The sequence below is a fragment of the Lampetra planeri genome, chromosome 16 (genome assembly GCF_965212315.1).
Source record: "Lampetra planeri chromosome 16, kcLamPlan1.2.h2, whole genome shotgun sequence".
NCBI lineage: Eukaryota > Metazoa > Chordata > Hyperoartia > Petromyzontiformes > Petromyzontidae > Lampetra > Lampetra planeri.
Genome location: NC_136122.1, coordinates 11902072 through 11929539, shown reverse-complemented (window position 1 = coordinate 11929539; position 27468 = coordinate 11902072). Strand labels below are relative to the sequence as shown.

Sequence of the window (27468 nt, the reverse complement as noted above, 5' to 3'; positions counted from 1 at the left end):
CATACAAGCAAATCTCTGGTCCGGTCTTCGACATTCAGCAGAGTCAGGTTTTCTGGAAGCAGTGCTAGTGAACTGCCAGATGTTATAGGCAAGGACACTCTATTCAAGATATGGGTCCGAGTGCGACGCAGCGTTATGTAATACATAACACAACACAATCACCCGCGTCGTTTTGGAGAAGGATATCTTGTGTTCCGTATTATACAAAATGAGAGCGACGAGGTCGGGGATTTTGTGCGAGAAGTGAAACGAGAGGGGTGAGGTAGGAGAGTGCATGCAGTGAAGTAGAGCGTGATGAGAGGGGAGAGAGGTAGGAGAGTGCATGGGGGGAGGTGGGGGTCGAGTGAGATTGGAGGGGATAGGAGACTGCTTGGAGGGGAGTTGCGTGAGATGGGTGCGGAAGAGGTAGGCAGCGGAAAGTCCATGGAGGATCTTGAAGATCAGAATTTGTATTGAGACTGGAGGAATCCGATGAGATATGAAGCTCATTTTCACAGATCGTCCAGTAGGGGCAGGTCAGAGAGTTACAACAACAACAACCAGTACAACAAAAATATGATAGGAGTGAAAAGTATTGGAAAAGTAAAGAAATCGTAAAAATATACAAAAAAATAAACTATGTTTATCTTACCAGGTAAGGCTACTGAGCTGTTAGCTCCTTTGTCAGAAACGACCTGGCCACAAACGATAGCTCAACAAAGTGGATTATCGCGTGGACATTTATAGCAGCAAAATAATCTGAATGCAGGTTTTGGAAATTGATCGGGGATTGGATTTTTTAAAATCTCAACACAGCTGCTGATAACAGTGCCCAGAGAGACCCAAAACGTCCAGCGGCCAGCAAAGAACAGCACCACGGTGACTAGGAGATGTTAACTACCTCGCCTGGTATACAGGGGGTTGTGGGTTCGATCCCAACCCTGACGCCTGCTGTATATTTAGAGTTCGTATGTCTCACCCAGTGGTTGCATGGATTTTTCTCCGTGCCCTCCGTTTTTTCCCTCTACGATTAGAAACTTGCGTTCAGAGTATTTGGTTGCTGTAGATTTCCACTCGATGAGCAACTTCGTCGAGCTATCGTTTGTGGCCAGTTCGCCTCTGAAAAAGAGCCACATATAGCTCATTGCAGCTTCGTAAAAATAAAAATATCTGCTCGTATCAATAGTTTTGCGGAACAGATAAGAGCTCACGCTTGTTCCTGAATCGAGCCAAAGTGACTTGCAAACGCTTTGCAGCGATCGGAGTATCGGTGTGATGATGCCGCCGTTGTCGCCGCCGTCGTGATTGCCGCGGCGTGACGTTCCCTGCGTCCCACCTCCCACCGCGTGCTCGCAGATCGACGGCCACGCCAAGGACGACCTGAAGGAGGGCCTCCGCCTGTACGGCAGCGAGGGCAACGTGGGCCTCACCAACGCGTGGAACATCGTGCAGACCGACGTGCGTGGCGCGCGACGCGCTCTCACCTCACGCGGCGCGCTCGCACGCTCCATATCCGCTTGACGTGTGCATCGCGTGTCCTTGACGTGTGCTTGGCGTGTGCTGACCCCGTTGTCATGTGCTTCACGTGTTGATCTCGCTATTGCACGTAGTGTCTTGAGCACACTGCTCTGAGCGATCTGAGGACATTTGACCCCACCTCTGTGTGTGTGAATTGACGACTAATGGACCCCACCTCTGTGTGTGTGAATTGCCGAATCGTGGCTGCAGTTCCACTGCTGTGGGGTCGTGAACCACACCGACTGGTTCTTGGCGTTTGGTGACAAGCGCGTACCGGACTCGTGCTGCATGGAGTACAGCGTGGACTGCGGGCGCGACAAACCCAACACCTGGTGGCCCTCGGTGAGCGGAGCTGTGGGTGCCGCGGTGGCGAGATGTTAACTACCTCGCCTGGTATGCAGGAGGTCGTGGGTTCGATCCCGACCCCGACGCCTGCTGTATATTAGGAATTTGTATGTTCTCCACGCGGTCACGTTGATTTTTTTTCCGAGACTTCCGATTTTTCCCTCCACATTTATAAACACGCGTTTAATATTTGGATGCCATAAATTTCCACAGAATAGGCCACTTCATTGGGCTATCATCTGTGATAGCCAGGTGGCTTCTGAAAAAGAGCTACATAGCTCAGCGGGCCTTACTTGTTAAAATAAAATAAAAAGTTAAATAGTTAACTTTATTCTGACCTCCTGCATCTTGTCCTGAAGATGGTTGGTGCAGCTTCGAGCAAATGGTCGCGTGTGTGCCGAACATTTCTTCACGGAGCTTACCCAGCGAGCTCACAACAACAATAATAATTGGCGCTTGTTAAACGCTTTGCACGCGTGGCGAATTTTTTTTATTGTTCGGCCGCGTGAAGAGGTGGGGGGGCGGGAGGGTCTCATGGACACGCAGATTTTAGCGAGATTGTTTACGTGGCCCTCACCCGTAAACCTTCCACGAATTGTCCGCAACTTTGGCTGCGAAATCCCGATGTTAAAATAGCAATACTGTACGTAATAGCACGGTGGATTATGATATGGTCAACCCTCGATTATTTGGGGGTAATACAACAAGGCAGGCGATGAAAAACATTGCACATCAAATGAGAGGACGCTGCCACCGCGGTGTTGCGGTCAGCGCTCTGGACTTGCAACATTTGCGCGATCCGCCAACCCTCATGCAGAGGTCGTCGGTTCGACCTCCCACGCCTTTGCCACCCAGCAGCATAAATGAACTCGCCGCAGTTTGTCGATCGGCAGGTAGCAGTGAGGTGAGGTGAAGTGTGAGTGCCGCCACGTCTGCCAAGACGTCTGGCCAGCGTGGGCGAGTAGGCCAACACACCTTTGGGAGGGTACCTGTCCTGAGCTTGCTACCTGCCGGATGTTGTACGCGTGTACGTTGAACTTCTTTCGCACCATATGTAGCCAACCGTGCTTATCAGCAGTGGCCAGAGGAAGCACTTGCAGGGCTGCATCTTTCGAATTGTATTTACCCTACCTCCTTCTATTCAATATAAATTGACAAATATATTTTATGGAGAGTTATAGCCAAGCCCTGAGGCATGAGGTCCTTGAGCTTTAACCATTTCCCCATAGGCATTTCATTTTCTTCCCATAGACATGAATCCATTGTCTTTAACTTTTTTCATTTTGTCTCAAAGCAAATACAGTACAACATTATTACTTTCATTTGTCTTTCCCGTGTAAAATGTTGACCCGTATCTAATGATCTCACTCTTCTTACGCTCGTTCACGTGACTTAGTTCCGTGGCGGCAATCACTCGCCACGACGCCTGTGCCAGGCCAGGTGCACTTTGAGGCCAATTGAAGTGTCAAAGGCTCGCCGACAGGAGCTCACGGGTCAGACCCAGGTGCCATGGATTGACTGACTGAGATGACTGGCAGATGCACCACCTGTGCCCCCCCTACTGTGCCAACTCGCTGCATTCTAGCTGCCCAGCGCTCTGCACCACAGCCAGTAGCACACATCATGCACAGCGGCCGCTCCATCTAAGTCCTCTACAGGCTGAAACCTCTGCTTAGCTTGCGAGATCTGACGCATTCTGGGTAATTTGACCAAAGGCATAATGCCACCTTATACTCGTTATTGCTAAAGATGCGGCTGCTGCACTTGCTGATGACGGTGGTGGTAATTATGTTGGGGATGGTGTTGATGGGAAGGGCTTGGTATATTTTCTTGCGGAGGAGGAGGGGGGGGAGGATATTTTCAGGAGCTCAGCCCCGAACAGCTCCGGCTGACGTTTCGCGCAGGTGCTGCTGGGAATGATTGATGACGTTCCGTGCAAAGACACAGAGCCGCGTGTGTTCTACAAACCCGCGAATAGCGCGTGCAGAGTGCGCCATCGTCTGGCTCGGCTGAGATTTGCAATGACCCCGTTCATAATGGACGCGTTCAAAAGTTGTTGTCAGCAATTTCTCTGCTTTCGCAAAAGGAACCGTCGCGTTGTGACGATCAAAATTGCCGTCCCGTGTCCCGCCTGTCCCCTCCTCTAGGGCTGCTACGACAAGGTGGAGGCGTGGATTGAGGAGAACCTGATGGTGCTGGGAGTCTTCATCCTGTGCATCTCACTCATACAGGTGATCACTCGTGCAGGTGTAATGGGTTCAACTGAGTCGCAGACGTAGACTTGGAGGCAACACATTTATTCAGTTCCAACACACGGGGTCACTTACCCCTTAACAGATTAACAACCTGTGGTGGTGACCACCAGGCTAACTACACTAGTTACTACACGAGTTACTACACTAGTTACCACGTGACTGGTGTAGTTAGCCAGGTGGTGACCACCAGGCTAACTACACTAGTTACCACGTGACTGGTGTAGTTAGCCAGGTGGTGACCACCAGGCTAACTACACTAGTTACCACGTGACTGGTGTAGTTAGCCACGTGGTGACCACCAGGCTAACTACACTAGTTACCACGTGACTGGTGTAGTTAGCCACGTGGTGACCACCAGGCTAACTACACTAGTTACCACGTGACTGGTGTAGCTAGCCACGTGGTGACCACCAGGCTAGCTACACTAGTTACCAGAGGTGGGACAAAGTCATTGTTATGCAAGTCCAAGTCGAGTCGCAAGTCATCAAATTCATGACTCGAGTCTGACTCAAGTCCAAGTCACATGACTCGAGTCCACATCTCATAGGTGGGACAAAGTCATTGTTATGCAAGTCCAAGTCGAGTCGCAAGTCATCAAATTCATGACTCGAGTCTGACTCGAGTCCAAGTCACATGACTCGAGTCCACATCTCATAGGTGGGACAAAGTCATTGTTATGCAAGTCCAAGTCGAGTCGCAAGTCATCAAATTCATGACTCGAGTCTGACTCGAGTCCAAGTCACATGACTCGAGTCCACACCTCTGCTAGTTACCACGTGTGTGTGTGTCTGTGTGTGTTGCACATGGCCTGGCACAAGCGTCGTGGTGACGTCACCGCCACTTAGTGGCGAATGGCGGTTGTTGTTGTTGTTGTGTGCGTCTGGGTGTGTGTGTGTCTGTGTGTACGTCTGGGTGTGTGTGTGTTATAATACAGTGGGGAAGCAGTGGGGCAGCGCTACGAATACGGAGACCCGAGTTCGATTCCCGCTCACGGCCAACACCGGTGACGATTATCTGAACCGGTCCTGAGCCTCCCCTAGGTCGACTCAGCCTCAACTGAGTACCTGGTGCGATGTATAAACATCGCCATTGGGGAGACAAAGGCGGCCGGGCGTGGTGCTGGCCACCCACCCCGTTCATGTGCCGTTCCGGCCTTCATAGGTGCTCCTGAACAGCACTTGCCCCAAAAGTAAATTAAGTCTATACGGGGGATCTTTGTCTTTGTTATCATACAGTGCTGCTGCTCTGCCTGATATGCTATTGATTCCTCCCGTATTTCTATCATATATAATATGATTTATATAAAATATATATTATATTTATTCTGATTCTCATTTACTTGTAGGCTAACGGAGCGAAAAAAAAAAACACACGAGACCATAAACACATTTTTAAACATTACAAACGAGATGGTGAAAATTTGAGAGAATGCCATCGATTCTGGAACCGCGATGACGAATTGGGACAACTGGTCGATTCGCAATTGGGAGTGACTAATTCGAGGTCCGGTAAACACCAGTTGGTGAACTGATCAGTGGTGGAGAAGTCCGCTCAAACAACCGCCAATATCGACATGACGTGGGAAGGCCTCCATCCACGAGTGGATTGACACAGAGGCTCTAAGGTTAGTGAAAGATAAGGTTTTGTTTATTTTTCTGGAACGTCGTCATCATTCATGCAAATTACTTCTCACAATCGCTGAGAAGCCGCAGATAAGCAGCAAGGCAGCCAGGGCGGTGTGCCACCGCTAACCAGCAATTGCCCGAGCTCTGGAGTCCTCCAAATATTCAGTTCTTTTCAGGCAACACCTTAACCCTCGTACAGAAGGGACAGATGACTTTAGTCCACACTTTGCTGCGCCGAATACTCCTGGCAAGGCAACATCGATGTGATCCACCAACCCTCAGTGCCTCCGTAGTGCTGCTGGATTAGGGGCGCGTGCGTAGCCAGCGGGCGCCCAGCGAACAGGACGTGGGTGTTGCTTGTCGACGAAGAACTCACTTGATGCGATGTGCATTCCGTTGTAACCGCGATTTTTTTGTCTTCCAAACCAGATCCTGGGCATGGCCTTCTCCATGTCGATGTTCTGCCAGCTCTACAGACAAAAGAAGAACCACTACGTCTAGCGTGGGGAAATCGGTCACTTGGTGCGCAGAGGTGTATTATCATCATCACCACTTATTTTTCAACTTATTTTGCTGTTGTTGCTAAAGTGTTCATTCATCATCATTATTATTATTGTTTTACCAATGCTAATTTTGGGAGAGCCGTTAAGGACCACGTCGGGTTGTGCGAGCGGAGCGTGCGAGGGGGTCAAAGGTGAAAGTGCGACGAGGAGGGAGCGACGCGCGACGCGCCGTGGCTGCGGGCACGTCTCGACGGGACGATGGGAAATTACGCAAATCCTAACGGGCGTGTTTTCACCAGGAACATAAAAACTTCGCGTCTTTTTAAAAATGTTTGCCAAAGATGTCTCATTCGTTTAAAAAAAAAACAACACGCAAGTTCAATCCTTAATTTCCTCAATGTTTAAGGCGCATAAAGGGTTGTATTGGTTTTTGACAATTGTGCAGAATGACTAAATTAATTTTGGAGAACACTGGTGCCGTGGTCTAAGGGTCAACACACTGGACTTGCAATCCAGAGGTCACCGGTTTGGTTCGAACATATGGCAGTTTATTTTTAAATGGGTACATCACAGTGAGTCGATCGGTAACTCACATGTGGGTGGAGTAAAGTGTGGGTACTCCCCGACTCTTCCAACACGTCTGGCCATGATGCATGAGTAGGCAAAATGCCCTCTTAGTGGGGCTCTCTAAATCTCTCTCGAGTGGAGACCCACCAGCAATGGTGTTAGCAAGCAATTGCAGGGCCGCACTTTTACCACCACCTAACCTACCTTTCTACACATGTTAATTACCCCTGGGTGACATTATATCTGGGATATTCATGAAACTTAGCGTTAATTTTAGAACTGTGCGTGGAAAATATGCATTACCTGGCCGTGCGTAAGGACTCGCAAAGTGGAGAGGACTGCACGCCTACGGAATGATGATCTCGAGTGTGGACTTAGTTTTCTCAAATCATCTTCCGTCCTGTGAGTGCAACGGGATTTTTTTTTCTTCTAAACAAATAATAAATACGTCTATACACGACTGCGTAGGTTTTCCGCTGTCGCGCCGTGCAGCTTCTCTGACGTCTTTCCGGATGGCACCGCGCGTCGTTCGGCACAATGTCCGACGTTTTCGCCCCACTTGCTGGGATCTTCTTCAGCAATTGAATGTTGGGTGTGGTTTAAGAGGGGAAGCTCTGTTCTCCTATCGCGTGGTACAACCCAAGATAAAACGCATCGGGGAGCCAAGTATAAAAGTATAAAAATAAGAGTTCCTTGCAAGTTTTGTTGTTGTTGTTGTTCAGATCTTTCCTAATCATATTTACAATCGAGCTTGAGAGTTGATTACCGCACAGTTGAGATACTTTCAGAAAACCCTCCACTGCTCCCTTTTCCAATCTCAGTTCTGGGCCACGTCTGTGACCGGAGGCACCAACAAAGTGGCACTTTGAGGATTAAAAAGAAATCCTACGCCTATCAGCTCAAATCCTCCGGATTGCAATTTTATATACACACATATATGTAAAAAAAAGATCTGGACGTACAACAAACTAAATTCCCAATTTGCTCAAAAAAATGCTTTACAGTAATTCACGCCGCTCATTTGGATGGGCCGTGATGCTGTGGAGTTATGGCTTCGTGACACGGAGTGAAAGTCATTGGCGTCGTGTTAGCGGTTGGGGTCTCTGTTGGTGGCATGTGCATCTGTACCGGCTCCTCCGCTCTTCATTGGGTGGTGCAAATCCATTTTTTCGCTGCTAAAGTTGAATATTAACGAAACTTGATTTTTTTCCCCCCTTCCTTCTGTGTGTTTTTTTCTCCTTCGTTTTTAAACTTGTAACTGCAAAACAAAAAAATGTTGGCGAGAATCCATTTGCTCCGTCAATCGTGGAGTTTTTGGAGCTTGCCATTTTTATGGCTTTCACTGTCGAGCGTCCAACTCGTTTGCTGCTCTGAATTTCTTTTTTATATCTACAAAAACGATCAAGCTTAAATTGCGTTCAAACTAAACGCATGGTGCAAAGTGTAGCCGTGGTAAAACAGCCTCTTGCGCTGGGTGGGGGGGTGGGGAGTCCTCCCAGGGCATTCGAATCGAGCGCCGAGCGAGGCTCACCGTGGCGCTCCTCTCGTGCGCACGTGGATTGAAACGATTCCAGTCACGAAAAAAATGATTCTATTTTATTACTCACGTTTTGTTTCCCGTTCATCACGCCTTTGGATGGACTTGAACCGGTTGGACGCCGTCAGTGTGTTTGATTTTTCTTCTTCTTATTCTGCGTTACGCATTTACGGGAGTCACTTGAGACGAAGGGTTTTCGTGTTAGGCATATTATCCAGGGAACAGCTACGTAGCAATGCGGTGCGATTTTTTTTGTTGTTGTTGAACTTTTAAGTTTTATTTTTTGTCGCTTCGAAAGACTTTTGTTCATTTACAGTAACGGATAATTATTGATCGCTGCGTTTCGCTTAGGGTGGTCGTGTTGATCGGTGCGCGGCAATCGAAGCCCTTTAAGTAACGTGTCTGTATTTGCCCCCGACGTGGTGCCGTAGCGCGGTGGCTTGAACCCCGCTGATCCGCGTAAAAAAAAAATCGAAGACGTGCGAGTCCTGAGTGAGCGTTGGAAATTCCAGGTTTCTATGTCAGCGCTCTGTAAGGTGAGAACCAGTGTTGACTTTCCCACCAGTTGGTATTGAGGTGGACCGCGTCTCTGTTCGGGGTTGAGGGAAGGTGTCTTCAGGTGCTCTCGGGCGAGGTGAGTGCCCAGAGAAATTTGGTCTCGTTACAAAGTTTGTTAGCGGGCGGGCGGCCGAAGGGGTGGGTGGGTGGGCGGATAGGCGAGCGGGCAGGCGTCTGGTGTGGTAAAAGAATGCCTTTCACTCCCACGAAGTGTCACTATGCAAAGAGGTGGCATTTACTGACCGACACAACTGCCCCGGAATTCCTCCATGAGTCTTCATCCCATCATTTACTACGTAAGCTGGGTTCGAACTAGGAAATTCAAGGTTTCGTGGGATCAATGAGGCATTGACGCTCCCGAAAGTGTGACGCACCCAAATCCTGTGCCCGTTGTCAATAAAGTTTTACAAATCTGGTCTCACACACACACACACACTATCAACTTTTACTTTAAAATACAGGGCAACATTTTGATTTTATAATCTGGAGAATGTTTAAAAAAAACACATTTCGAGTCTCAAGATCCTTTTTCAGGAGGGCAGTCCTCGGGGCTGTTCTTGCGAACGATGAAGGGTTTTGTTTGCCTTTAAAAAATAGAACACGTCTGGGGGTATGTTGGGAACCAGCTTGCCACGCTGTTCTCTGCAGACCACCGTGCGGGCGAGACGAGCCATCGGAAAATATCTTACCGAGTGAGCGGCGCGTTGGCTCAGTTTGAATTCCAGGACGATTCTCCCACCCCGTGGACACGGGGAGATCTGTCTGGAGCATCGAACGGCCCTGACCAGGACGGGAATTTGCCGCGCAATTTGCTCACCGCGGCTCACGCCACAAGGAAAACGAGCGCGCGATGTCGCGTGCAAAGAGCACGTTGCCCTGCTTGTGGGAATGTTATCCGTTACACAGTTACATTGCCAATAAAAATGAACTTCGATTTTTATTGTGACGTTCAATGCAGACTTAAATAGATTTACAAACATTTTTTTTTTGGTAGTGTAGTATGCAAACACTTATACGCAAATGCTAGTTTTGTAATCGTACGGGCTGATTTCTCCTCCCGCCCTGGCTAACGTGGTGGAATTTGTTTCATGTTATCCGAGGTGCGAGCAAAATCACTGTAGTTTGTTGTTGTTATTATTTAACTTTGTTTTTCCCTTGGTTTTGGTCGCTATAAAAAAACAATCCAACACTTATCAGCACTTTACTTGTTCCGATGTCGCAAGCAATTCAGAAATGCAAAGCGCAACAGCCCAAAAAAAATGTTCTTATAATTTACCACATTACGCCGTCACCATTCCACACTCTGCTGTAGTCTGTCGACTTTAACAAACTTGTCTTCTCTTTTTCCGTGTTCCTTACGGTTTTATTTTATTCTGGGTTTTTTTTTTGTAATAACTGTAATGAACGTAGTTGTGCTGTACTTTATTGAACGACACAAAACTGTGCGGTGTTGTTTTTGTTGATGTTTTATGCACACCATGCAAGTTGAAAAATAAAGAGCTCACTCCTCTGCGTGTGGCTGTGCGTGAGTAGATTTTGTCAGTTTCTTTCGGAAATTATCCAATTGCATTAAAAGTAACCTAAAATAACCGCTAGGATGTTAACCCACATATTCGTTTTGTTTAAAATTGGTCGAATAATCCTTCACGTTATTGAAAACATCCATTATTTTCACGTCTTGGAATATGGATTGTAAATATGGAGAGAAACACATTATTTTTGTTTCATATTTTATGGACAAGTTATTGATGTTAAAAATAATACATCCGTTTTTTTTGTTAAAAAGAAATCAGTTTTTTAATGAAAAATCCACGGGGGTTTTTTACTCAAAGAAAAATTGGACATTTAGTCATCCCATTTTTGTGAATAATGCTTGGATTTATGTAAGAAAAACTATTAGAGTTGAAACAATTAGGGTGCTGTAGACACGAGGCTCAGCCAAAGTCGGGGTGCAGTGGAGGCAATGGCTCCTTGGTGCACGGTGAGAAATTTATATGTCGATTGCAACCTGAAAAAAGCGACAAACTAACCCATGTCGTTTTTGGTCGAAAATCGGTTACAAATATTACCCTTATTTTTTGGATGAAAACCCTTTTCGTACAATGTAACGATCCTAAATAAGCTTCAGTCGATATTAATCTCAAATATTCACGTTAAATGTTTTCAACCTGGTGGCAAAATCGCTGAAATGTTATGTGCCCCAATTGTTGTGTTTAATACCATTCTCAATGCACTGCAGCTTCGCTTTGCTCATGGTTGCTGCACTTAACTTTCAATAAAACCACGAACAGTACACTGAACAATGTCAACAAAAAATCACAGTGGAAAATAGTTTTCGTTACTCTGCAAAGTTTAATGCATAGCCGCCTAAAGCATCATTCGTAAATTTCACCAATGGGTCAGTTTTGTCCGTAACAGCAAATATACACTCTTATTTCCTCCACGATTAACTTCAGCCAATCATTTTTTCTTAATGAGCACGCGCATGACAATTCTCACCCTACGGTACAAAAATTCAAACCCACCGGAATGTGCAGCTCTTCTGACCACGCAATCTTATATAAATATAAATCCATTTGCCCCAGGGCTTATTTTAAAATATATATTTTCTGGAGCTCAGCCCCAGAGATCTCTGGCTGAAATTAATTCCTCTACTCACCAATCTCTTCCCAGCAGCAATCAGGGGACACCTGCAATATTTAGCAATGAATACCTCCACTGGCAATAGCCCTCCTTAGCATCTGTCCCAAACAAAATTGGTGAAATATAACAAGATAACAACGACACAGGCAGCAAATTTACAAACAATATAACGGAGACACTGAAGGTTGGAAGAGATAGACTTGAAGTTTTTAGATGTGTGACCGTCAGCCAGCCCTATCGGGGGTATATTTTACACCGGAGTAAATTCAAGTAACGAAAATTGGGTTAGGTCATCACCAATCCATGCTGACCAGAGTGGCGAAGAATTACCAAACGACAACCACAACCGACAGTGTGGGAGCGCCATCCATCCAGAAGTGGACTGATAAAGAGCTGTAAATTCCAAATATGACAATATTCATTATTTTATTGCTCAGTCCTTCGTGAAGGTCACACCAGATGATCGATTTTACAAATCCCCACGCTACACGGTGTTTGAGGTTTATCAAGAGGCATATTCCTTAAGGAAGCCTCTATGTGACATCTACACTGGGATGATTCTCCGCTGCGTTTGTAGGTTGTGTCCGTGCGTTGTCCCGTCGCGATGTCCGACTGTTTACCCCACATGCTGCGCGTTTTTTCTCGTTCCTAAAAGAAAACTTTCCCTGCATGTGTAGCGAACCGTCGGACATTGTACCGAACAAACTGTGGTACAACCTCAAAAACACGTCAGGAGAGCCGTTTATGACAGCCTCCGAAAACCTACGGAGTCATAGGAGCTACACCGTGATTTTGTTTTTTAAACCCGTGGCAAGAATCTCGGCTGCAAATATTAATACTCCCACTACACGGTATTAGAAAACCACAACGCTTTGTTTCAAAATACCTCTCAAATTCACGAGGACATTGTCAGCGGGTCTCCCATATTTTAAAGTGAAAACTACATTTAAAAAAAAATCACAAAACTAACGTCCTTACCCACAAGTCTTGTGGTAGACAGCGCATGTTAAAAAGGACACGGTCCACAAATTCAGATCGCGAGCACTAACTGCTCCTCGGTGGCTCTACGATGTATTTTAGGGCTTTGACAATTCAGTTGCCGAAGACGATCCTCGCGTGACGAGTGAAACGCCGGAAATCGCGTTCAACGCGAACATACATCGGATAGCTCGGTAGCACCAACGCGAAAACCGACGCAGCAGCAGCTGCAGCAGCAGCAGCAGCTGCTGCAGTAGCAGCAGCTGCAGCAGCAGCTGTAGCAGCAGCTGCAGCAGCAGCAGCGGCACGAAACGTCGGCAATTCATCAACACGTCAACACAGTGAAACACATGTACGTGTGCATACATATTACTTCGTGTTGAGATACACTGAATTTAGCAAGCATCAATCAACCGCGAAAAAGCTATTTTTGAGAAAAACCTTAAACTGCTGTGGGCAAAGTTCATACTTGACAGCGTTCATGTTAAGATGCTGCCGATAGCGAGCAGAGTAAATTTTTGCATAGCAAATACACATTTTAAAGTGCAGGAGTTCTCAAACGCCAGTCGCTAGCGACGCACCGCAATGCACACGCACGCACACCAGCGCGTGCACCGTTTGCTGCAGAGGCTCGCGGTTCGAATCCAGCGGCTGCCCTGGTTATCAACGCCGGTGTGGGCAATAACCATGGCGACACCACGCGCCGTCCGCTTCACAGCGGAGGTTGAAGAGCCCCGTGATGACGTGATTCGCGAGAGTGGGCCGGTCCGTGTGTGCCACCGTCAGGGTCCAAATTTCGAAAATCGATCCGCAAAAGGACTCGATCGGGATTATATATAATCATCGTCCCCCACGGGCAGACGAATGCCCCAGGTCGCCCTTTGCAAACAATACGGACTTCATCTTGGTCTCTTAAGTTCTTACCTGGTGGCATAAAATTAACGTTGATCTTTCCAAGTTCAACCGATCGCCTCTGTTCAAATACAAACTAAGTGGTCACATGCTGTGCACAACCGATGATTGTGAAGCACGTGCCATAACACTGGATAATTTGTAAAAAAACAAAAACATATAGAGGCAGACCTCCTTTCTGTGTCTCCGCATAAATTAAATACATTGCCCTGTGAACCCATAGTCTTCCCAGCCCACTCATTATCCAGTAGCATGCATTTCAGCACGGAAACTCTGAACCAGTTTCGACTTTCTGTGTGTCAGCAGCAGATTCAGGATTGTAAAAATAACGTTTACTGGGGTGTCAGACGTTATTGGCAAGAGCACTCCGTCTAAACGATGCGTTCCTGTAACAACAATAAAATTGTAACTGCATTGTATACAAACTCTTTATCGGGAGCATTATTGGCGAAATCAAACGTGCAAGCAGAACCTGCCTCGAATTGTGCCCCTGCCTCGAATTGTGCCATTGCCTTTGCCGGATAGCTTGCGCCACCTTCTCGCGTGAGACAACACGCACGCACACATAATCAAGATGTCCATCTGGATTTAAATTATCACTCGGCTGTCGCATGGGGACACTGTCTTGCAAGAATGAGCAGCGTGCAGCATGTCTCTCAAGTTTCTTGCAGCGGGGGGGGGGGGGGGGGGCTGATGTTGTTGCTTTGTGTGATCCCAATTGAGTAATTTTCCGCACTGGGATGTTTAGGCAATATCAGTTACATTGTAAGTTTGTAAGTTTCACTTTATGGAAGGAAAGAGGAAACTCATGCATAAGAGGGGGATAAAATAAAAACTCCACGCAGAAAGGCACCTGGGAAATCGAACCCAGTTATTTGTTGCTACCGCTGCGCCAACCACCCAGACTCGTGAACATGGTAAGGCAGACAAGTGGTGGACTGTGATGAGTTTGAGAAAACCCTGTTGTGTATATATATACTGCATATTAAATATGTACAAACTCAGTTGAAATCACACCCCCCCCCTCCCAGACACCATCCACAATTTCCCCATTCAACAAAAGCTCATCCATCAGCCAGTACAGTCAAGCAACGCATCCAGTTGCATGGCGACCCCCAAGCCACCGACAATTTATCGGTTCGCCGAGAGGGGGTGGAGCGTCGTGAAGCTTTGCACGCCTAGGACGCGTGTAACACCATTTCACGCGCAATTGTCTTAGAACGCTATTGCTAATCACATAAACATACGAAACGAGGTGCATTAAATACGAAGCAGGTGACCAGTTTAAGAAGGAACGCACCAACGAGTGATTCCCTACAGATCATTGCTCGACATTGTACGCAAAAACAATTGCCTCCAGCGTGATATTTAATTTTTGTTCCCTTCTGCATGTCACGCCAACTCCTTATGCATCGCAAAAAATCCCAAAAGGCACTCGGGTCAAAACAGTCTTAACGGCAGGCCGCGTGCGGTGGGCTAAAGTGTGGTTACTCCCAACTCTTCCAAGACGCTTGGGGGCAGCATGGTATAGGAGACCCAAACACCCTCGAGCGAGATGACGCAGACGGATGGACGTGCGTACGATCGTACACGCAGACACGCAGCGAGAGAGACGCACGTGCACGCAAGACCCCACGCCGCATACAGGCAAGAGACGCAGGCCACGCGGGTAGCGGTAGGTCGCGTGTGCTGGGCGGGATGTGCACGCACGCCCATCTCCTTCCAAGATGATTGGGTCAGCGTGGAAGAGTAGACCAAAACACCCTCTAGCGGAGGTGGCGTGTGCAAGAAATTGCGGGGATGTATCTTTCCCTTTACCCGCTTCAGTCAAAAGCGAATTTTTTCAAATTGCGGTGCCGTTAAAAGAGAGGCAACGCGTTTCGGATGTGGCCGCGTTTAATCGTTTCTTGCTAACAAGTAGAGCGACCGGATCGCGTAAAAAGCACACACGCGCGCAATCAGCCACTCTTGTTCACATGTGCCCGTTGGATTGGCCCTCGGTTAGCCCGAACTTCCGAAGCCGTGGACGGGCGTGTTTCGAGTTTGTGTCCATGTCCGAGTGCGACCGACTCCTGTCCCGTTGCGTTGAGTCGCCGTGCCCCTCTCGTCGCGCCCGCCACTTTAAGCTGATCTCGCTGCACACACAAAAGCACGAACAGCACCACCACACGAACACGCTCGGTCAGCAATACACAGGCCGAGAGAGAGTGAGTGACATCATATGAACTGTTAGTCAAAGTAAGCGCGCGCTTGGGCAGGCTACGTCGCGAGAAGGGACGATGGTCAGTGTTCGACAAGCGACGGAGTGAAAGCCCAGGAAAGGAAGACTCTCGAGAGGACGTCCACCGTGGAGATGGAGCGATGAAATCAGCTCGCGCGCAGGAACTAGACAGATCGTTGCAACCCGAGACCGCGTTGGCTTGGAGAGACCTTCATCCAACAGTTGATAGATCAAAGTTGACAAAGATGGATGGAAGCAAGAGGTCACACATTTAAAGACACACAAAGCCTTCAGCATAAGTTTTACGTCCAATTTCTATTATCAATTCAATATCCCTTGCAATGTCATCTAATGTCCTCATATCATCAAGATTTTTATAGCGCCTTAATCCAAGGTGCTTTATAACAATTCTAAAAATGGTAAATATGATCAAAGTGGTTGATATAAAGAGTGGGGGTTATTAAAAGCGGTAGTGTAGTTATGGTGAAAGTCGGAAGCCCAGGAAAGGAAGACTCTTAAGGAGGGGATGTGATCAGGGTTGGGGTATGCCTGGTCATAGCTGGGGTGCAGGGAGTAGCAGTAGGGGTAGTGATAGCGGTAGTAATACGGATTGGGGTAGTGATAGGGTTTGGGATAGCGATCGGGGTTGGGGTAGGGCTGGTCGTAGCTGGGGGGCAGGGGAGGTAGCAGGAGTGGTAGTGATCGAGGCAGTAATAGGGGTTGGGGTAATCGTAGCTGGTAGGGCAGGGGCCAGGCAGTTGTAGTAGCAGGATGGGCTCGGCTGGAGGGGTTATAACGGTGCGAGCTCACCGGATGAAGAACCTCCACACGGTCCACGCGAGGACGCCGGTCACGCCCAGCAGCCAGCACTGCGCCACGTGGAAGGGGAACGGGCGCGACACCGTCTCGGGGTCGTACTTGATGACGATGAGGAACTCCGTCATCGTCACCGCCGCCGTGATCCACGCCTGCTGCCCCAGCTTACGGCTCAGCTTCCTGCCGGCGATCGAGGTGTTAGTCGGGCATTCGGTCGGTTCAACTATTTAGCCCATTCCCATGCGAATGACGACTCCGTTCAGATGACGGACGTGCACGTCATTCGGAACGGAATTGGAAGAAAAACTCAAATAAAATAACTTTATTGGTACCGAGGCTCCCACGATGCCATGTGGGAGGCCGTGCGGCACAGTTTGGCGCCAGCTATCGTAGAGTGCGGTCGTGTCGCTACAGCTCTCTGTAGTGAGTACAATGTCTTTAAAAACCACGGCGCTACGCCTCTTAAAATAAAATTAACGTCGAACCGCTTTCGCGTTCCGAGATTCGGCGGTGAACGAGTCACCCACCCCGCAACTTGCAGACGTCTCAGAACGAGAAAGGGTTAAGCAACCCACTCAACAAATAGATTTGAAAAACCAAAAAATGATTGCAGAGCATCGATGAGATGAATATAATGTCCACCAGGTGGCGGTCTACTCATTGCAAGTGTGAACACTGCCTTGGCGGTCCTCTGCTGGAATGAACGTCTCCCAAGGCTCAGTCAGTCGCGGAAAAGCCCGAGAGCTGTGTGACCTTACTGTACCACACTCGTCAGTGCAGGTTCGTGTTTTGTACAGAAGTCCAAAGTAGCTTCGCAGTTAAAATGTGAGGCTGTAGTAAATATACAAACCCCATAGTTTAGCATTCGACTCTTCGGGGTATCATGTGATATTCTTCCTCTGCCCATGCATGATACGCATCGGTGGTGTGCACCAAAACGGTGGCAACCCTGAGCACGTATTGGGTTTTCGCAGACAAAATAATGATCAATAATTCATTTTGTGCGTCAGGCCATATAATCACGTGGTCAAATTTATGTCGCGTAGACCCTACCCACAACCCGACACGGCCAAGCAAAATGTGACGCGTCAAAGTGTTTAACCCGCCGGTTACTATTCTTATTGTTGCTTTTGTTTCGGCTCAGCAGGTCGATGGAGCAAATTCTCACGACCAGATTTAGCATCAACTCAACGTGCGCCGTCTCACTCGTGAAACCGTGCCAGAGCATCGTCCTTGGGGGCAGCATCCAGCGAGTGGGAACATCCCAGAGCCGCCGGGCGATTCGGCGCGAAGGCCAAGACGGCGCGCGCTCGCGCGAGGAGGGCCACTCACGGGTCGTCCAGGAAGTCGTAGACCTCGCGCATGGAGACGGCGCCGCAGTGGATGAAGAAGACGAGGCGCACCGTGATGAGGAAGTGCTCCGGAGCCATCCACAGCACGAACTTCAGGTAAAACGTGTTGAGCTCGGCCAGCAGGAACTGCGGAGCGCAGGCAGGACGGACATGACGTGCGCACGCGCGCGTTACTTCACTCGGGGGAGCGGCAGAGGTCGCAACCGGGTACCCGATACCCGTACCCTACCCGATACCCGGCTACCCGTACCCGGCCGGGTACGGGTACCCGTTTGCGACCCTGGTGCGGCCGGGTACGGGTACGGGTAAGGAATCAAAACCCGTTTGCGACCTCTGGGGAGCGGTGGTGCGGCCTACAAACCGGGCAACCCGAGATCGATTCCTGCTCGAGGCCAACATCTATCGCGCATATGTGAATCGGTCCTGGGTCTCCCCGAGGTCGAGGCCATCATCCAGCCATGGATTGATAATCACGATGTGCTTATGGCTTCTGCGTTGTATGTGTGCATGCTGAACTTCTTTCGCACCGTGCGTAGCCAACCGTGCTAATCGGAGGTGCGGGTTGGGGATGAATGGCGAGTGGTTGGTGCACTGCGTTAAGAATCCCTCTCCCCGAGTTCCCAGCCACGACTAACATCAGATTCCCCGGTCACAGCTAACATCAGTGGAGATATTTGAACCGGTTCTGGGCCTTTCCTAGGACACTACGGCTGTAAATGAGCACCTGGTGCAGTGTGTAAACATCAGCACTGGGAATAAAAAGCCTGTCAGGCATAGTGCTGGTAACACTATCACCGTGTGCGGCGTATCGGCCTCCATATGTGCTCGCTAACACCACTGACCCCGAGGAGGCTATACGGCAGAGGAGATTTAAGAAACTTGCCCATCTTTCAACTGCCGCCCCGGGTCAAATCGGATCGAACCGACAACATCTGGATTACGAATCCAGCGTGCGAACAACTACACGACGGAGAGAACAAGGGAAATTGGCGGATGGCGTTACCACGGAGATGATGACGATGACGGCGAGCCAGCGGTGCAGGCTGGACGCCGGCTTCCACGCGAACCGCACCCAGCTGTGCGGCGTGAACTGGAACGCCACGCGCTTGATTTTACCCCTGCGCAGCGCGCACCACAAGCACGAGCACGCGTCATCCATATGCGTAACGTATCCGCGAGATTCACAGCCGTCGTCGTCGTCGTCTTCGTCGTCGTCAGCCGCGATATCCCCCAGCCGCTGCCGTTTGTTTGTCACGGTCCACCGGGGCGCAGTGGTCGGGCGGAAGCGCGATGGCCACACGCGTGGCAGAGGTTCGCCGTTCGAGCCCCACGGCCTTCCTCTGGTTAATGCCGCCGAGCGTACGAACCAAAATAAAACACCGTGCGTCGTCTGTTTCACAGCGGACCTTCAAAATCCCGTGGATGTTCACCGAAAAAGAGCCGGCTATGTGGACGGGGAGGGGGGGCGTCAGGCGTATGAAGTTGGCTAATTACTTGATTGGGAAAACCCAGCAATCGTCGTCCCCGACTGTGAGACTTAGCAGGACCACCATCCTGAAATCAAAGAGTCTTGAGATTCCGTGAGGCTTTTCCTGGGCAAGTAAACGACACTGCGCTAGCTGCTGCACGTGAGACGACGTCATCGCTCCACTTCCGTGTTGGACATTCTCTCGGGCATGTCCTTGGTAATATAAAAAAACCTATGCAAATAAGACCGATGAATCTTCAGTGTAGACAATGAACAAGCGCACCTTTAAACAACCTACATGACAAAGTCCAAATCGGGAAACTCACGCTACTGAAATATAAGAATATGTTTCACCCTTTCTGGCGATAAAACCGGTGTTAGGATGTTCACCAAATAGATATATTTTGCAAGGAATCAAGTCTGCGTTAACCACACGTACATGCTCTGATAAACAATATATGCATTGTCTTTGAAACTGATTGGCCCACACCAGAGACAGCCTTCTTTATGGCCTAGTCTCACCAGTGTCAGACCGGAGAACGCTAAAAGGTGAACAGCACAGAGACAATGCCACACATATAAGAGCCAGAAAGGGTAAAAGCTAATCTTATTTTTCATACCTTGATACTGGCAAAAAGGTCCCATGATAACGATACCGAGTTGACGTCTGCGATCGCGCTGTATGGCTATCCAAAGTGGTTTCGGGTTCTTCGAGAAGCTCCCTCTCCTAGCACGTGGAAGCGAAACGTCGGACATCGTGCCGCGGCACAACACACGGTGCGACCCGAAAACCACACGGGGGAAACAGTCCGACAACTTGGTGAAAGCTACCGTGGATGGCACTGTTAAAGTATAATACAGAGGGGTCATTCGTCTTAGTTGGTGATGCTGAATTACTGCATTTGCGCTTTCCAAATCATTTTCTTTATTTGTATTGAATCTTATTTCATTCTTTTTCTAGGTTTTCAACTGATATTGTTATTGTAGCACGTTCATTTAGAGATGAAACATGTTTATTCACCAACATTTATAATTACCATTTCGATTTTTGTTTTTACCGAGGTCTCCATCGACTATGAATAAAAATCAAAGAACCAATGAGTGATCGGAAAAGACCGACAGTGACCCTCCATTGACTCGCACCTCGTTTTAAATAAAGTACAAGAATGAACGCGTTCACGAGAGAGACAAAACTCAAGCGTCTTATTCCTGGCTAAAAATAAAGCACGTGAATGAAAGAGTTAAATGAAGCGATCTTGCCAAGAAGGGATAAGCCCCAGTTCTGCGCGTCCCCCCTGCACCCTCACGGCGCTGGCACCGCCATCCTCCCACACGAAGCCATTCACCCGCGGCCGCTAGCAGAGGACACCTTCCACGCTGCCGAGAGGTCATCGCCGAGAGGTCATGGCGACAGCTCGCGTACGGAGTGCCACGGACTGGGCCAGCTCGAATGGAGCGAATATTTCCCGCCCGTCCTTGCCGTACTCCCCTCGCTCACCTCACAAGGCTTTTGTTTATGGTAACAAGAAAGACTGCATTCCTGCAGCTGCTGGCTACCACGAGAAGGCATCGTCTTCGAGACCGCTGTTGCCAAATAACATTCGGCGACCCCTGCAGCGTTTGCTGAACAGGCCGCGCCCTGCTGATGAATCCCCGCGGAAGGCGATGCCACCCACGTTGAGTCATTATCATAATCATCATCGGCCATGCGCAATCCACTGCTGGATGAAGGCCTCCCCCAAAGCCATTGCCATCTCTGACAGCTATGCGATATGACAAAGACAAAGATCCCCCGTATAGCCTGAACAGACTGTTGGGGCAAGTGTTGTTAGGGAGTACCTATAAAGGCAGGCACGGCACACGAGGGGGTGGGTGGCCAGCACCACGCCTGGCCGCCTTTGTCTCCCCCTGTGGCGACGTTTACACACCACAACAGGTACTAATTTTAGTCTTAGTCGACCTAGGGGAGGTCCAGGACGAATTGAGATAATCGTCACTGGTGTTGGCCGTGAGCGGGAATCGAACTTGGGCCGCCAATCCACCTACCACCTGCAATGAGCCAATTTTCATCTGTCGCTCCATCTCTGTGGAAGATGTCCCTCAGAAGCGTTCCCTCCCTTGGCTGCCACTCTGTAGTTAGTCTCGAGCACCTTCTAGCAGCGGGTCCTGCCTAAACCCAGTTGATTTTCTTAACAGTAATATGGAACAAAATGTTACAAGTTTGCAGGAAGTGTGGAGAGATGCATAGTTGAGATTACACCGAGAGACATGAAGAGGAGCACGTGGATTACAAAACCCACACTGGGTGAGAAGTTTTCAAAGTTTTTTTTTTGTTGTGTCCACAACGCGTCTCCTTATCGTCGGCTTTGCACGGGTTAGATAGGCAGCCATATGACAGCCATGACCTACGGTTCACATGGGTGATCAGAGCGGAGTGTCGAAGCCCATGATCGTTTGAGTGGAATATCGGGTTGGCAGCACTGACGCTGCCCCGGTCTCGAATGCATATAAAACCCCATGTCACGTGACCAGACATCAAAGGCCGCGTCCGTCTCAACGCACCCCCCTCTGCCTTCCTGCACCTTTCCCCAACTCAACACGAGCACGGGGTGTCTCACTGAGCAACGAGTGTCTGCTTAACATGTGTTGAGTGTCACGTGAGTGTGAGTGGCGAGTGTGAATGGCGAGTGTCAACTGAGTGGCGAGTGTCTGGTGAGTGTCTAGTGAATGGCGAGTGCCTTGAGTTTCTGGTGAGAGTCTGACGGGTGTTTGCCTAGCGTCCGGCGAGTTTTCGGAGAACACTCGGTGGGTGTCAAGCGAGTGGCAGGTGAGTGATTAGCGAGCGAACGCCCACTTGGGTCTCAAAACAAGGCCCCCGGCGGCACAACTGGAATAAAACTGACGCGGCCCACGCTGAGATGACTTCGTGGTGCCACACCCATGGTGGGGGAGGGAATTTTCATCGACAAGGGGGGGCCGCACGCTGGGCACTCTGAGATGCGTAGCCACGGCAAAGAATCCGGGTGTGTGGAGGATGCCACCTGTAGGTAGGAATGCTCCAGAGGTTCTGCCAGCAGTAGGGCTTAATGGACAGCCACTCCAGGGTCTTCATGCCGCAGTAAATGCCCAGCCCGTTGCACACCAGCACGTCCATGATCCACTGGAGGGACACGCGTACACAATTGTCGGCACCGGCTCACCACGTGGCTGCCCTCTAGCTTGTCTGGTTCCTCGCGCCTCCGAGTTGTTTCCTCTGTCCGCACGAGTCACCGAATACTGTGCGATGCGTTACAAGTTAAAATGATTGTGCGTGGTAGTCATCCATTCTAGCACTGAGCAGGCTCAGTGAGCTCTCAACACCTAATAAGAACGAGCACATTTAGTGTGATTTTGTCAAAGGCCCAGTCATAGGCACGCAGTATCAATTCATCAAAGTTTCTTCAACCAAGCGGGTGAGAGAGCCTGCCAACCCAAGCACGCGCGTGTGCGTGTGCCATGTCGGCTTTCATAGGTGCTCGCTAACAGCACTTGCCCCAACAGTGTGTTTAGGGGGGGGATCTTCATCTTGGTGTGTGTGTGGGACGTACGTGGTCCCACCAACACTCGCTGAAGTTGGGCAGCTGGTGCTCCAGGGAGTACTCCAGGAATTCGAACATCACGCTCATGATGGTGCACATCCACCAGTCCCGGATGACCAGCGTCTGCACGGCACCACGGAAAAAAGAAAACGCACACACACAGGGAAGGAAAGAAAGTCACGCGCACGTACAGAATTCCGTAACGCTTTCCCGCATATGCGTTTGTACATGATAGTAGTGAACTGTCGATGATAGGGATAGCCGAGCGGTGATAGAGAAATGTTTCAAGCCGCGTAACGGGATGACGCCATGTGACACATGATATCAGGCATGTCACGCGGAATGGCGTTGTCGAGTTTCAAACTGAGATTTAATCGCGCGCCTTTTTGTCGCCAAAGTACAATTTTAATGATATTGGGTCAATTTTACCAGTTATCCTAGGTAGGTTAGCATGTTAGCAGGTCCAATGTGAACATGCAGTAGTGGGGCTACTTTAGCAACAAACATCCCCCCGTGTAGCCTTAATAGTCTGTTGGGGCAACTGCTGTTAGCGAGCAGCACCTATGAAGGCCGGCAGGGCACACGACGGGTTCAGTGGCCAACACCACGCCCGGCCCCCTTTGTCTCTCCAGTGGCGATGTCTACACACTGCAACAGGTACCCATTTTGAGACTAAGTCGACCTAGGGGAGGCTCAGGACCGGTTCAGATAATTGTCACTTGTATTGGTGGCTGTGGGTGGGAATTGAACTCGGGTTACTGGGTTCGTAGAATAAGCAGAGTAATCGTGACCTTTGTGTTACAGACAGATGGACAGAGCGAATACATAAACACTTTTTACTTTGGTTTGGAAACGTTAAACACACAACCATTTCCTCTCCGTACTCCCCTCCACCCACCTCGGCTAACCAAGCAGATTCTTTCATTACTCGTGTGGCAAAAACAATGCAAACAAATAAACATGGATCGTGTTTCAAGATAATATTTTTAAAAACCTGTTTTACCTTGGCAAACCAGCCAAGACAATGAGCCAGAACGAAGCAGTCAAATTTATCCTGAAAAAGAGCAGCAAACACACACACACATGCGGTTTTTACTAAATGACAGTTGACTTGTGAGGACATGGAGAGGGGTGGAGACGGTCCGGAGTATGTGGTGGTGGTGGTGTCGAGGTTTTTTTTTGCGAGCATATAACGTGGGGGCAAATGACGCGGGGCATCAATAACTGGGTGGTCTCCCCTTGGCTGGCTGTGCCGCTGCCAAAACTGGCTCTCGGAAACCATGGGGGGCATTGACAACGCACTGACACCCCACAGGCTCAACACAAAAATCCACAGCACAAAGAGGGGCACGGATTCCCGTGGAGACCCATTGAGAAACTGGAGATGTAAACTACCTCGCCTGGTATGCAGGAGGTCGTGGGTTCGATCCCGAACTTGACGCCTGCTGAATATTTGGAGTATGCATGTTCTTCCCATGGTCACGTGGATTTTCCCCAGGTTCTCCGGTTTTTCCCTTCACATTTAGAAACATGCGTTTAAGAGTATTTGGCTGCAATAAATGTCCACGCGATAAGCCACTTCCTTGAGCTATCATTTGCGGCCAGGTCGCTTCTGAAAAACAGCTATAACAGCTCAGTGGGCCTTACCTGATAAAATATAAATAGTTTAGATTAGTTGTATTACCACTAAATTCTAAGAATCCTAAAAGCCTTGATGGGGGGAGCATTGACAGTGAATGCTGATGCATTGTTGGGGGGGGGGGGCATCTGGAGGGGGGAGGCATTTATGGGGAATCATGAATCATTGCATTGGGGGTTATTGCTGAGAGGATGTATGGGGGGGGGGGGCAGCATTGGGGGGGGGGGGGGGGGCGGGGCGGTGGGAGGGGAAGTACCCAGACGTTGTGGAAGGGGTTTCCGGGGCGGCCGTGGTCGTATATGAGGCAGTTCCCTCCGTAGTCCCTCTCGGGCAGAGGGACGCCCAGGCTGGGGTCAATGAACTTCATGAATTGACGGCCGTCGTCCGCCGTCTGTTGAGCATAGGAGAAATCCATTCACACGCACACGCGCGCTCGCACACTTACGTGGAGGGGTTGCAACAATTGCAAAACAACCGGATGAGATCCGTCATCGTTAACACCGATTTTGAATAGGCATGGACAAATGCGACGCGCGTGAACGGCCCCTTTGGTGAATCCACTGCTAGGCGAGGGCCCTGACCAAAGCTTTCGTGACTGCATGGATTCATATTCTTGGTTCTTTCGGTAAAGTCACGTAGAAGGGAAATGATAAAATAATAGAAATAAAACATAAGACGCTGTCTTTCCGACAGCCCTGTTCTTCACCTGAGGACGGCTGCTTGTATTGTAGCCGAAACGTCGTGAGAATTTTATCTTATTATGTAAATTTTTTATTATTTTATTATTTCCCTTCTACGTGACTTTACCGAAAGAACCAAGAATATACATTTCACTGCTCAGCTCATACGAGCAAAAACCACGGGAAAATGTAACACCCCCCGAAAGTTCGCCGGATTTTTGTCAGATCTCAGAAGCTAAGTCGGGTTGGCATTTACTGCTTTGATGGGAAAGTGCCCGGTATTACCCAGTATTGTAGAGTTACCAATCAGTTGCCAGTAATTCAAGCCGTAACACCCGCGTCTGTCCCGTGTTCCCTGTCAGCGAGCCTTCCACACTTCACAAGATAGCCTCAAAGTGCATCTAGCCTGGGCACGAGTGGGTGTGGTGGCGTCAGGGCCACTTAGTGGCAAATGGCGGCTGTGTCTTTGTGTACACCTATGTGTCCATGTGTATATTTCTAAGTTCGTGCGTATGTACCAGCGTAGATTTGTCTTTGTATGCATGTACCCAAGCGTATGCATCTGTGTGTCTCTGTACAAATGTGTTTGCGTACTCATGTGTATGTGTGTGTCTTTGTCATCTCAGTCAGTCAACCCATGGCACCTGGGTCTGTCCATTGACCTCCTGCCAGTGCGTGTTTGACACTTCACGTGGCCTAAAGTGCACATAGCCTGCCACAAGCGCCGTGGTGACGACACCGCCACTTCGTGGCGAATGGCGGTTGTTGTTGTTGTTGTCTTTGTATAGCGGCAGTGCAGTGGTTAGTGCGCCTCACTACGAACCTGACGAACCAAGATCGATTTCCACTCAGGGCCAACATCAGTGACGATTATCTGAATCGGTCCTGGGCCTCCCCTAGGTCGACTCAGCCTCAAATGAGTACCTGGTGCGGTGTGTAAACATCGCCACTGGGGAGAAAAAGGTGGCCGGATGTGGTGCTGGCCATCCATCCCTTCGTGTGCTGTTCCATCCCTCATAGGTGCTCGCTAACAGCACTTCCCCCAAAAGTCTGTTGAGGCTATACTCGGGGGATCGTGGTGTTTTTGCTTTGCGTGTGTCGGCATCACCTGGAAGAGGATGAAGATGAGCCCCAGCTCGTAGAGCACGCTCGCGCAGAGCCAAAAGCGCCAGTACGCTGCACGGGTCCAAGCAGAGTGGGCGTCACGTTACAGGCAGCGTTCATCAATGCACAATGTATGTACGTTGAACTTCTTTCGCACAGTGCGTAGCCAACCGTGCCATAACAGACTTTCGGGGAAAGTTCTGTTAGCGAGCACCTACGATGGCCGGAACGGCACACGAGGGGGGGGTGGGCGGCCAGAACCACGCCCCGCCGCCTTTGTCTCCCCACTCGTGATGTTAACCGCGCCAGGTACTCATTTGAGGCTGAGTCGACCTATCGGAGGCCCAGGATCGGTTTAGATAATCGTCACTGGTGTTGGCCGTGAGCGGGAATCAAACTCAGGTTGCCGGATTCGTGGTGCAGCACACTCACTGCTAAACTGCCGCTCCCCACTCACAGATGTAACTCAAAGCCGCACGCACAAACACACGCAGATTAATTCTGCACCAGCTCAACAAGAGCTGAAAGTGGCCTTTTATTTAAATGGACAAGCAGGAAAACAAATACAAACGAGTCTGTGTGTGTGGATTACGGTGGTTTCTATGGCTTGTGCTCGTGCCAAGTCACACTCAATCTTCCAAACTCATCTATTTATCCAAATCATATTCGTGATCTAGTCACAACACTTTGCCAATATACTTACATATATGTGTGCGCTTGTGTAAGTGTGTTCGCGTGTGTGCGTGCGTGCGCGCGCGCGCGTGTGTCAGGGCTCACCCGGGTGTGGCCGCGTGAAGGGCCCATCCTTCGCCTGCGTCACACCGAAGCAGAGAAACACCAGGAGGCTGGCGATAAAGCCTCTGCGGGATTCATTCACAGTCATCATCATTACCATCATTATTATTACTGCTACCACCGCTATTCATGTGAGCACTCACACCATCGTTATTATGCATAATACATGACCATTTATAGGCATCTTATGATCATGAATAATTAAAGTTAATAACACGGATTTGTGGCATGTGTACGAACTCTATGGATTTTCTCTTTGCGTGTTTGTACAGATCCCTAGGGGTGTAACGAGGCATCGGTCCACGTAGATTTATGTCGATTTTAAAGCTCACGGTGTACGTGTGTGGCCCCTTTTGTCAAACCACTGCTGGCTGACGGCCTCCGTGCGGGTCGGG

At 49.4% G+C, this 27468-nt stretch overlaps 2 protein-coding genes across 4 annotated transcripts in view; one reads left to right on the top strand and one right to left on the bottom strand.

The window, feature by feature from the left end:
• LOC144723063 (tetraspanin-4-like) overlaps positions 1-10399 on the top strand; it is a 185594-nt gene extending 175195 nt beyond the window's left edge. For both annotated transcript variants that reach the window (XM_078601608.1, XM_078601607.1), the window contains 4 exons: positions 1336-1437; positions 1708-1839; positions 3990-4073; positions 6152-10399. In XM_078601608.1, coding sequence (XP_078457734.1) covers positions 1336-1437; positions 1708-1839; positions 3990-4073; positions 6152-6223 — 390 coding nt within the window. In that variant the 3' untranslated portion in view covers positions 6224-10399. The remainder of the gene's footprint in view (positions 1-1335; positions 1438-1707; positions 1840-3989; positions 4074-6151) is intronic.
• An 820-nt stretch (positions 10400-11219) lies between these two features.
• The window catches only part of LOC144723061 (phosphatidylserine synthase 2-like), a 31200-nt gene continuing 14951 nt past the window's right edge, over positions 11220-27468 (bottom strand). For both annotated transcript variants that reach the window (XM_078601605.1, XM_078601606.1), the window contains exons 4-13: positions 27056-27138; positions 26283-26350; positions 24751-24885; positions 23859-23909; positions 22865-22978; positions 22319-22437; positions 18813-18927; positions 17790-17935; positions 16452-16637; positions 11220-15555 (exon numbers count right to left, since the gene is read on the bottom strand). In XM_078601605.1, the coding sequence (XP_078457731.1) occupies positions 15393-15555; positions 16452-16637; positions 17790-17935; positions 18813-18927; positions 22319-22437; positions 22865-22978; positions 23859-23909; positions 24751-24885; positions 26283-26350; positions 27056-27138 (1180 nt within the window). In that variant the 3' untranslated portion in view covers positions 11220-15392. The remainder of the gene's footprint in view (positions 15556-16451; positions 16638-17789; positions 17936-18812; positions 18928-22318; positions 22438-22864; positions 22979-23858; positions 23910-24750; positions 24886-26282; positions 26351-27055; positions 27139-27468) is intronic.